This window comes from Pseudochaenichthys georgianus, unplaced genomic scaffold, assembly GCF_902827115.2.
Source record: "Pseudochaenichthys georgianus unplaced genomic scaffold, fPseGeo1.2 scaffold_2299_arrow_ctg1, whole genome shotgun sequence".
Classification (NCBI taxonomy): Eukaryota; Metazoa; Chordata; class Actinopteri; order Perciformes; family Channichthyidae; genus Pseudochaenichthys; species Pseudochaenichthys georgianus.
In genome coordinates, this window is record NW_027262910.1 from 1 (window position 1) to 11,479 (window position 11,479).

The following is an 11,479-nucleotide window of genomic DNA, read 5'->3' on the forward strand; positions in this document are numbered from 1 at the left end:
GATCTAATCGTCTGATAAAACAATAGATTTAAAAAAACTAACACGTATTTTGAGAGTGTGAAGGATACTGAGCGCCAGGTTCAGGGTGAGGAGTCCACTGAGGGGGAACTGCAGCTTGTTGTGGAACAGAGGGCATTCTGGGAGGACGCCCTGCTGGATGCACGCCTTCACCGGACCCTAAAGGACAACAAACAATAGTTACATTATACATTACATTTAGCTGCTGCTTTTATTCAAGATACGTTCAATAAGTGCTTTAACCCTGCTGTGTTCATTGTATATCTTCTCTTATCTTAGGTGTAGCTTTGTGGATACAGTCGTCAACAACATATAACAGTTACACATCTCCAACTAACACATTTTTAAATATTAAAACAAATCTATCTATGGATGGATGGATAGATAGATGGATAGATGGATAGATGGATAGATGGATAGATGGATAGATAGATGGATGGATAGATGGATAGATGGATAGATGGATAGATGGATAGATAGATGGATGGATAGATGGATAGATAGATGGATGGATAGATGGATGGATGGATGGATAGATGGATGGATGGATACTTTATTAATCCTAATTTGGGAACTAATTTTGTTACAGGAGCAGTGTGTTCCACGAAATACAAATATACTAAAGTGTAGAGAGACAATGGATGTTGAACGTATGACTAATTGAAGCAGTTCTTCTTACCGGGAGATAGTTGACGGGTATTTCATATTTGTACTCTTCTGCTTGAAGTTTGTACACCAGCTTCATCATGGGCCCACTGAAACAGATCGAGAGGGTTTCATTCCTTCTTTCAATCAATGTTTATTTATAGCTCAATATCACCAATGTTACATGTGTCCCAGTGGACTTCACAGTTTGAATATCAGTACGACCCCCTCTGTCCTCGGACCCTCACATCGGACAAGGAGAACCTTCCAGAGAAACCCCCACAGTTAATGGGGAGAAATGAATAAGGGTCCCTCTCCCAGGACGGACAGACTGCAATAGATGCCGTGTGTAAACAGAAAAGATAAATACAACAGAGGTAGTCCAGGAGGATGTCAACACTCCTCAGGGAGCCATCAGAGAACAACATCCCCCAGCTGATCTCAGAGGGAAGGAGGTGTCCAGTACCTGGGGCTGAGGAACTCCAGAGCGATGTTGTACTCGTGGCTCCTGGCCTGCAGCAGCCTGAGGTTCCAGCCCCCGAGGATCCCGTCCAGACTGCCGAACACCGTCTCCACCAGCCAGGGGAAGATCACATGCAGCTCCTGAGGGGAAACACACGGGTAGCATGCTCAGAGACTGGGAAAGCATCTAAGAAGTGACATGTTATGGAATTTAGAGCAGGATTAAGGATATCTTAACACCCTCTACACCAGGGGTGCCCACACCAGCTCACCGAGGTCTACCAACCAAAAACAAAATCCCAAATTGCAAGGGTTGCTGAATAACACGTTTTATTTATACATGGGACAATAGGGCTGCAACAAACGACTCATTTGATAATCGATTAATGAAACGATTAATCGACTATTCGGACTATTCCTGTCTGCCTTGCACAATTTCTCAAACGCTCTGATTCAGCTTTTAGATGTAGCTTGAGGTTGTTTTAGGCATGTGGAAACTAGCAATGAAGACAATAAAGATGAATACTTGATTCAAAAATACATATATTATTAAATTAACAAATTGTGAACAAAACTAACATTGCTTCTTATTTAAATTAAATAAATAATATTTCACATCAAAAATAAACAACAATGTTTTAACAAATGGTATTAAATAATGTGAAGACAGAACTGTGAACAGAACAGCTGAAACTTTAACAGACTAACTAACTCAGTTTCCTCTCATCATCATGTTTGTATCATGGAGTTAGCTCCATGTGTTGCTGCTAGCATACAGAACGCCTGACGGGGAGACGTTCCTCTGGACGGGGCTGCAGAGCTGCTGGAGAGACACCCGGTGCTTCCTCCGTCTGGATGTGGAGCACTTTGATAAATGTTTAGACACACTGCTCGTGTTGAAGTGCCGGGAGAACATTCACATTCAAAGGTTATTTGTCTTATTTGTAAAGCAAGCGTCGCTCTGCCAAAGAAAGGTAACGTGGAGAGGCATTATCGGAGGGTTCACTAGGCATAGCAGCGACTTCCCTCCGAGTAGCGGGTTGAGAAAGGGCATGTATTATTGCTACACAAACATTATCTCGCAGTCTTGTGTCGCCAACTCGTTTCTAACATGCAAAAAGACACAAACATGCGTCTATGGTCGGTGTATTTTCGACTTGTATCTCTCTCCCGTCTGTGTGCGAGGGGGCGGGGCGGTTTACACACGCAGCTGCTCCATGCAGCGACACACGGAGGGATGGCGGAGAGAAGCGCTCCGAGGTGTGGTTACATGTTACCCGTCTCGATGTGGGCAATGCTCGTTTCCTAGAGAGTTTAGCATGTGAGGGCGGCAACACGAGCAGTGTGTCTAAACATTTATCAAAGTGCTCCACGTCCAGACGGAGGAAGCACCGGGTGTCTCTCCAGCAGCTCTGCAGCCCCGTCCAGAGGAACGTCTCCCCGTCAGGCGTTCTGTATGCTAGCAGCAACACACGGAGCTAACTCCATGATACAAGCATGGGTTATGATGAGAGGAAACTGAGTTAGTTAGTCTGTTAAAGTTTCAGCTGTTCTGTTCACAGTTCTGTCTTCACATTATTTAATACCATTTGTTAAAACGTTGTTGTTTCTTTTGATGTGAAATATTATTTATTTAATTTAAATAAAAAGCAATGTTAGTTCTGTTCACAATTTGTTTAGTTAGTTTAATAATATATGTATTTTTGAATCAAGTATTCATCTTTACTGTCGTCATTGTTAGTTTCCACATGCCTAAAACAACCTCAAGCTACATCTAAAAGTTGATGGCTGAATCAGAGCGTTTGAGAAATTGTGCAAGGCAGACAGTAATAGTCCGAATAGTCGATTCATTGTTTCATTATTCCTCGTAGAGAAAGTGATGGCGCCACAGAGCTAGCAGCTGTCTCCTCCAGCATTATTATTAAAGGTTAGGTCAGACAAACAGCTGACTGTAAGGCTGCATCGTTTATAAATCAGACGCATTCTTCCAGAAACTTCAAAACAACCAAACAGCTGCTCCACAGGACAAGAGACGAGATGTGTTGATCCAATGCACAAAGACCTGAGTACTTCTACTTCACTCAAGAACAAGATCTGAGTACTTCTACTTTTACTCAAGAACAAGATCTGAGTACTTCTACTTCACTCAAGAACAAGATCTGAGTACTTCTACTTTTACTCAAGAACAAGATCTGAGTACTTCTACTTTTACTCAAGTACAAGATCTGAGTACTTCTACTTTTACTCAAGTACACGATCTGAGTACTTCTACTTTTACTCAAGAACACGATCTGAGTACTTCTACTTTTACTCAAGAACACGATCTGAGTACTTCTACTTTTACTCAAGTACACGATCTGAGTACTTCTACTTTTACTCAAGTACAAGATCTGAGTACTTCTTCTTTTACTCAAGTACACGATCTGAGTACTTCTACTTTTACTCAAGTACAAGATCTGAGTACTTCTACTTTTACTCAAGAACAAGATCTGAGTACTTCTTCTTTTACTCAAGTACACGATCTGAGTACTTCTACTTTTACTCAAGTACAAGATCTGAGTACTTCTACTTTTACTCAAGAACAAGATCTGAGTACTTCTTCTTTTACTCAAGTACACGATCTGAGTACTTCTACTTTTACTCAAGTACAAGATCTGAGTACTTCTACTTTTACTCAAGTACACGATCTGAGTACTTCTACTTTTACTCAAGAACACGATCTGAGTACTTCTACTTTTACTCAAGAACAAGATCTGAGTACTTCTACTTTTACTCAAGAACACGATCTGAGTACTTCTACTTTTACTCAAGAACAAGATCTGAGTACTTCTACTTTTACTCAAGTACAAGATCTGAGTACTTCTACTTTTACTCAAGTACAAGATCTGAGTACTTCTACTTTTACTCAAGTACAAGATCCGAGTACTTCTACTTTTACTCAAGTACAAGATCTGAGTGCTTCTACTTTTACTCAAGTACCATATCTGAGTCCAGATCTGAGTACTTCCACTTTTACTCAAGTACAAGATCTGAGTACTTCTACTTTTACTCAAGTACCAGATCTGAGTACTGGTACTTGAGTAAAAGTAGAAGCACTCAGATCTTGTACTTGAGTACTTCCACTTTTACTCATGTAACAGATCTGAGTGCTTCTACTTTTACTCAAGTACCAGATCTGAGTACTTCTACTTTTACTCAAGTACCAGATCTGAGTACTTCTACTTTTACTCAAGTAGTGTTAATTTCGTCAGCTATTTTTTAATTTAGTTTTAGTCTTAGTCCTGTGTTAAATTTCCTTTTTAGTTTTAGTCATATTTAGTCACCTTCATCCTGTTTTTATTTAGTCAAGTTTTAGTCGACTAAAAGTCTGAGCATTTTAGTCTTATTTTAGTCGACTAAAACAGTAAACATTTTAGTCAAGATTTAGTCGACTAAAAGTCTGATTATTTTAGTCTTATTTTAGTCGACTAAAACAGTAAACATTTTAGTCAAGATTTAGTCGACTAAAAGTCTGATTATTTTAGTCTTATTTTAGTCAAAGAAAACTAATTATTTTAGTCTACTTTTTGTCAATGAAAACTGTTGAGTCTTTTTTAGTCATCAGATTATATAGAACATTTCAGTCAAAGTAGTCTAGCCAAAACCAATACTTTGTCATTTTAGTATATAAATAAATAAGATTATCTTGTCCTTATTTGATGAAAAACAGGTTGAATGATTAAGAAGCTTTGCAGAGAGCATCTGGTCAGGTTTGTGGTGTTTGTACCAGCTGTGTTTTGGCCACATTGCTTCCCTTCTGATGAAACAATGCATTCGCTTTTTTTCTCCGCCTCATTGTAGCGAAAATGGGCCCAAATATCACATAGTTTCTTTCTCCCAAGCAGTGGTGGCTTTAGACTTTTTCGTTGTCAGTCATTTTGACGGACAGGATCGTAACATTTCCGTCATAATCCATTATTACCCGTCGGGTGCACAATGTATCACTCACTCGCGCTGACGGGGGGTATTCGGTTAACGCGACCACTGCTCCTAAGCCCTGTTGTTGCCATTTTATTTTCTGTTAAATAAGGTTAGTTAGACCATGAGTTAGTCTTCGTGACAGTTCATATTGTGCCGCTGCCCGGTGTAATTCAAAAGTACCGCCGCGCGCAGCACAGAAACAGCTGCTGCTCTGCCGCAGCACCGGAAATGGAACTGCTGGGAGAAAAACTGACTATCAGAGATTTAACGTTATCTTTGATAATATTTCGTCTCCTCATTTTTCGTCAACGAAAGTAAAGAGAGATTTTGTCATAGTTTTTATTTAGTAAACTACATTTTCGTCTCGTCACTTTTCGTCAACGATATTGCATGATGATTTCGTTACAGTTATTGTTTACTGCCGTCGGTGCCGTCTCGTCATCGTCTCGTTTTCGTCATGGAAAAAAAGGTCGTTGACGAACATATTTCGTCATAGTTTTAGTCAACGAAATTAACACTATACTCAAGTACCAGATCTGAGTACCTCTACTTTTACTCAATACAAGATCTGAGTACTTCTACTTTTACTCAATACAAGATCTGAGTACTTCTACTTTTACTCAATACAAGATCTGAGTACTTCTACTTTTACTCAATACAAGATCTGAGTACTTCTACTTTTACTCAAGTACCAGATCTGAGTACTTCTACTTTTACTCAAGAACAAGATCTGAGTACTTCTACTTTTACTCAAGAACAAGATCTGAGTACTTCTACTTTTACTCAAGTACAAGATCTGAGTACTTCTACTTTTACTCAAGTACCATATCTGAGTACTTCTACTTTTACTCAAGTACCAGATCTGAGTACTTCTACTTTTACTCAAGTACCAGATCTGAGTACTTCTACTTTTACTCAAGTACCAGATCTGAGTACTTCTACTTTTACTCAAGTACCAGATCTGAGTGCTTCTACTTTTACTCAAGTACCAGATCTGAGTACTTCCACTTTTACTCAAGTACCAGATCTGAGTACTTCTACTTTTACTCAAGTACCAGATCTGAGTACTTCTACTTTTACTCAAGTACCAGATCTGAGTACTTCTACTTTTACTCAGGAGCAAAAGGCAATTGTTTCCATATTGTTGTTTAGACGGATCATGTGTATCTATCATCACGCGCTCGTCACATGGGGTCGTTGTGTTTCAGTCCACCTGGTGTTCCCAGTCCGACCCAGAAGGTGATCGTTTTTTTAATAGTTTAGTCAATTTATTGAACATGTCAGAAACAAAAAAATATAACAATAATATATATATATATATATTCTCTTTTTTTTCACTCAGATTAATAATTATAACAAAGTACAAATAAAAATAACAAACAAAAAATAAAAATAAAATAATGTTCAGATAGTCTCTGTTCATGTTCAGCAGGGGCAAGAAGAAGCTTCAAAAAACTCTTCTGGTCCTCCCCCCTCTAGCATATATTGTTCTTATAAAACATTAGATCATCAGCGACATGTTTGTCTTGTTCATCTTTTCTTTCTTTTTTACAAAACAATCAGAAAGAAATTACTTTTTACAATTACAAGAAACAACAACAATGGGATTTCACAGGTCTGTTCAGAAGCATTCATGATCTGGCTCCTAAATAATCCTTTCAGGTTCGATGGACTTCAGTGCATCGTTAGTTATTCCACAGACGAACACCTCTTGATGAGATGCAATGAAGTTTGCCATTTGTTCGTACGGGTGGTTTTTTGAAAATGCAGTTTCCTCTCAACGTGTGCATGCTTTCTCTCCGTGTGAAAAGTCCCTGATATTATGAGGTCATGGTCGATTTGCGGCTTTGAACATAATTTGAATAGTTTTATCGTCAACCAGGTCTTGTAGTTTTAGTGTTTTTAGTTTGATGAACAATTTATTTGTTGGTTCTCTGTAGGTAGTTTTATGTATAACTCGTATGGCTCTTTTTTGCAGGACGAAGATAGGATGTGTATTTGTTTTATATGTGTTCCCCCAAACCTCCACACGATACATCATGTATGGAAGTATGAAGGAGCAGCACAGCATAAACAAAGAAGCTTGAGTAATTAGGTATTTGGCTTTATTCAGAATTGCTATTGATTTGGCTTTGATATAGCTTATATGTGGTTTCCAACTTAATGTATTGTCTATGATTACTCCAAGGAACTTTATTTCCGATACTCTTTCTAATTGGACGCCATTTATAGTGAGTTTCTTCTCTGTATTGGTCGATCGATTCCCAAATATTATGAGTTTGGTTTTGCTTGCGTCCAATGTTAATTTATTTTGGTCAAACCAGATCTTCATCCTGCTCAGTTCCTTCTCCATCGTGACCAATAGCTGTTCTAAATCGCCCCCACAGCAGAGTACACTTGTGTCGTCTGCAAAAAGAATGGTTTTAATAATTTTTGATACTTCACATATATTGTTAATATACAGAATAAATAGTAATGGCCCCAAGACTGAGCCCTGAGGCACCCCACATGTAACCTGCAGTAGTTGTGATGTATGGCTTTGTAGTTCAACGTACTGTTCCCTGTTGTGTAGGTAGCTGGATAGCCATGATAGTGCAGCACCTCTAATGCCATATCTCTGTAGTTTTTTAATTAATAATTCATGGTCAACCGTGTGAAATGCTTTTTTAAGGTCCAGAAATATCCCTATTGCATATTCTTTCTTTTCTATTGCCTTAGTAATGTGTTCCATACATTCTATAACTGCAAATGATGTAGTTCTGTTTGCTCTGAACCCATATTGCTGTCCATAGAGTATGTTTGGTGATGAAGTCATTTAGTCTTGTACAGTAGATTTTTTCCAGTATTTTAGAAAACTGTGAGAGCAATGAAATTGGTCTATAGTTTGACAGTACATGTTTATCTCCAGATTTATGTATTGGTATGACTTTAGCAGTTTTCATTTTATCGTTAGCTCCTCGTTAAATTATCGTTTGTTTATTTGGGTTATTAAACATCGTTAAGCTATAACTTCAGTCCGGACTGTTTACACGTGTCACGGTGAGGAGCGACCGCGGCCTCTGGAGGCTGGTCACTGGGAGTGTGGTGAAGCAGAGAGGGGGGGGGGGGGGTTCTCTGTACCTTGGCAGGATAATCCTCGATGACTTTCACCAGATCCTGGCACCGGTGGAGGAGAGGCTTGGTGGTCGAGTCGTTTCTCAGATTCGCCTGGAGAGACATCGGGAGACATTCATGAGCACCTTGAGAGATTCAGTCTGATGCCCCACGCAGACTGAAGGTCTCATCTGGGAGCGACAGCACAGCAACCACTTAAAGCCCTCAGACCGTTTCTCATGTGGGACGTTCAATAGCCCAACGCTTCAGAAGGGAAACCACGTGTTGTCATGTGTGAGTGGCTTCGGTTGCTTATAAGCTACTTACAGTTGAGATATGTTGGCAAAAGCAACACGTGTTCATATATTTGAAGCGGTTTGATGTTAATAACTCAGATTTGGGTGAAATTTGAAACGACCGCAGCATCAGTTTACACGCTGTACCCGTTGGGCTACTGTTCCATCTGTGTTCTTATGCATACACCCCACCCTGCTGTTTCTATATCTAGTTTTAGATTCATCATGCACTTCTATTCTGGGACAGGAATTCAGTTTCTATTTTACATTTTCTTATACGCTGGTTTTTATCTTACATGTGTGTATGGTTTCTTAATATGGACGTGTGGTGAGCTAAAGGTAAGCATCTCATTGGACTGCTTGTTATACTGTATATACAGGGTTCAATGGGACGACGCTCTGACGTCATCACCCTTGCTCACTTGTCCTTTAGCCATATGTTAAAACATCTCTCGTTCTTAATAGACACTTTATTTAGGGTTGATATGTGTTGACTTCACTTTAAAATAGCAGATCTCTGAGACAGGATATCTTTCCTCCTTCGTGCAGAGTCTGCAGCGGTGTGTGTGTGTGTGTGTGTGTGTGTGTGTGTGTGTGTGTGTGTGTGTGTGTGTGTGTGCAGAGTCTGCAGCGGTGCCGCCCAACCCGTCTTGTAACACGGAGCCGTTTCCATCAGGGCCGGTTCCAAACTAGTTGCTGCCCTCGGCGAGATTTTAACATTTATTTATGCAAATCTTTGTTTCCGTCACGTTTGAAATGATATGTTTGGTTATAAAGTTTACTTTGAAATGATCTCAAACCCGTTTGTCCTAATAATCATAAAGGAGTGCCGGAAATATGTGTTTAAGTAAATTGCATGTATCTCTCGCTCGCTCCCACGCCCACTTTGGCTGCGGGCGCCTGATGAGCCAACCCCCCCCACTGTCAGCCCTTACAGCGCGCATCGTGCGGGGCAGATGGAACGTGTAACCGGGGTGAAAAGGGTGTTACCGTTACTTCATTATGGATGTTGTTATATCCGACAATTAGGATGAGCGCAAACAGTCAAAAATGTTTTTCCCCCCCAGATCCCCCTGTACAGCACGACGTGTGTCTGCATCAAGCTGAGCTACGACCGGTCCCACAGAATGTGGCGATCAGATCGTTCACAGTGAGGTACTCACGCAGCCCGACTAATGACTTCAGATGTCCACACAAATGTTCTATAGCAAGTGTGCAGAGCAGTGTTGATCTAAAAAGCAATTTGTAAACCTTTTTTGTATATATATATTAATAATTTAAGATGTAAATGAATTCCAGTTTATTTGTAGTACTTTCTATTTGTATCGTGCCATTCGGAGGCCACGTGTGCATTTGATACGGACGATGGAGCAGTTGCTTTCGGGCCACCGTGTATATCCCTTAAGGTCACATGATGAGATCCTCGACCTCCGCCCCCCCCTCGCACCCCCACACAGAGCCCCCCCCCCCCCCCACATATCAAATCCCAACTTAACCCCTGTGTGTATATGACAACAACACATATTGACCAATGAAGTGACTCACCAGCAGGAAACTGGGCTGTTGTAACGTTGGAGCAGCCATGTCGGACGCTGCTGTCGATTCCTTCCTCGATACAGTCCACTATAATCCTACCAGGAGGACACACACACACACACACACACACACACACACACACACACACACACACACACACACACACACACACACACACACACACACACACACACACACACACACACACACACACACACACACACACACACACACACACACACACACACACACACACACAGTTAGCTGGCGACACATCCTAGCATAGCATAACTATTTAACAAATGCTGAGGAGACGTGATGATAACTGGGGAGGCGTGTGGCGCAGTGGATAGAGCCTTGGTGTTGGATCAGGTTCAAACCCCACTGCAGTCAGCATGTCGTTGTGTCCCTGAGACGCTTCACCCCAAAGTGCTCCTGAGGGGATTGCCCACAGTACTGAGTGTGTGAGTCGCTTTGGAGGAAAGCGTCTAACAAGTGACGTGTGATGTAATGACTGTTCTGTTATCTCACCACAACGTCCCAGTGACTGGCAGAGGTGGGAAGTAACTAAGTACATCTACTCAGGTACTGGACGTAAGTACACTTCTGAGGTACTTGTACTTTACTTGAGTATTTCCATGTTTTGCTACTGTGTACTTCTACTAATACTTTTACTTGAGTAACATTTTGAATGCGGGACTTTTATTGTACTTCTACTGTTACTCAATCACAAGATCTGAGTACTTCTATTTTTACTGAAGTACAAGATATGAGCACTTCTACTTTAACTGAAGTATAAGATCTGAGCACTTCTACTTTAACTGAAGTATAAGATCTGAGCACTTCTACTTTTACTCAAGTATAAGATCTGAGCACTTCTACTACTGAAGTATAAGATCTGAGTACTTTAACTGAAGTATAAGATCTGAGTACTTCTTCCCCCTCTGTATTTGATGCATTCTTATTAACATTAACCTCCATTGAACAAAAACTCCAACAGTCAATGAAACATGCAAGTTAGCATCGGCTAGCTAACTGTAGCTAAGCAACAACGAGAGCTAAACTGAAGCAGCGGCGGGGAAGTCACGTGGTTCACTTTACACACATTTAGATTCAACATTTACTAGCTAAAGTGAGTAGACATTTACCTTCTCCGCTAGAGGGAATTAAATATCTCGACTTGTTTCCATGAAGCGCGTTTCCATCAGTGAGGTTCAAACCATTATCCGTTGACGTCTTCTTCGTTGGTGTTTGTGTTGGTGCTGACGCTGTAAGCACTTCACTGCCCCCTGCTGGAGGGGGCAGTGAATATGTCAATAATAAAATAATAATAATAATAAAAATTATTATTAAAACGATAATTAAGTATACTAATAAGAATAATATAATGCTAATAAGAACAATAATACAAATAGTAATAATAATAATACTTCTTAATATTAAGAAGTATTATTAAGAATATTAAGATT

At 40.2% G+C, this 11,479-nt stretch overlaps 1 protein-coding gene across 1 annotated transcript; it reads right to left on the minus strand.

The window, feature by feature from the left end:
• Window positions 1-42: 42 nt before the first annotated feature.
• smpd4 (sphingomyelin phosphodiesterase 4) lies at window positions 43-11,258 on the minus strand (the record flags this gene model as incomplete). Its single annotated transcript, XM_034078002.1, has 6 exons — window positions 11,159-11,258; window positions 10,020-10,105; window positions 8,206-8,292; window positions 1,130-1,266; window positions 698-773; window positions 43-177 (listed from the first exon to the last, which is right to left on the minus strand). Coding segments are annotated over exons 2-6 (474 nt in total), but the record flags the coding sequence as incomplete, so codon positions are not given.
• Window positions 11,259-11,479: the final 221 nt, after the last annotated feature.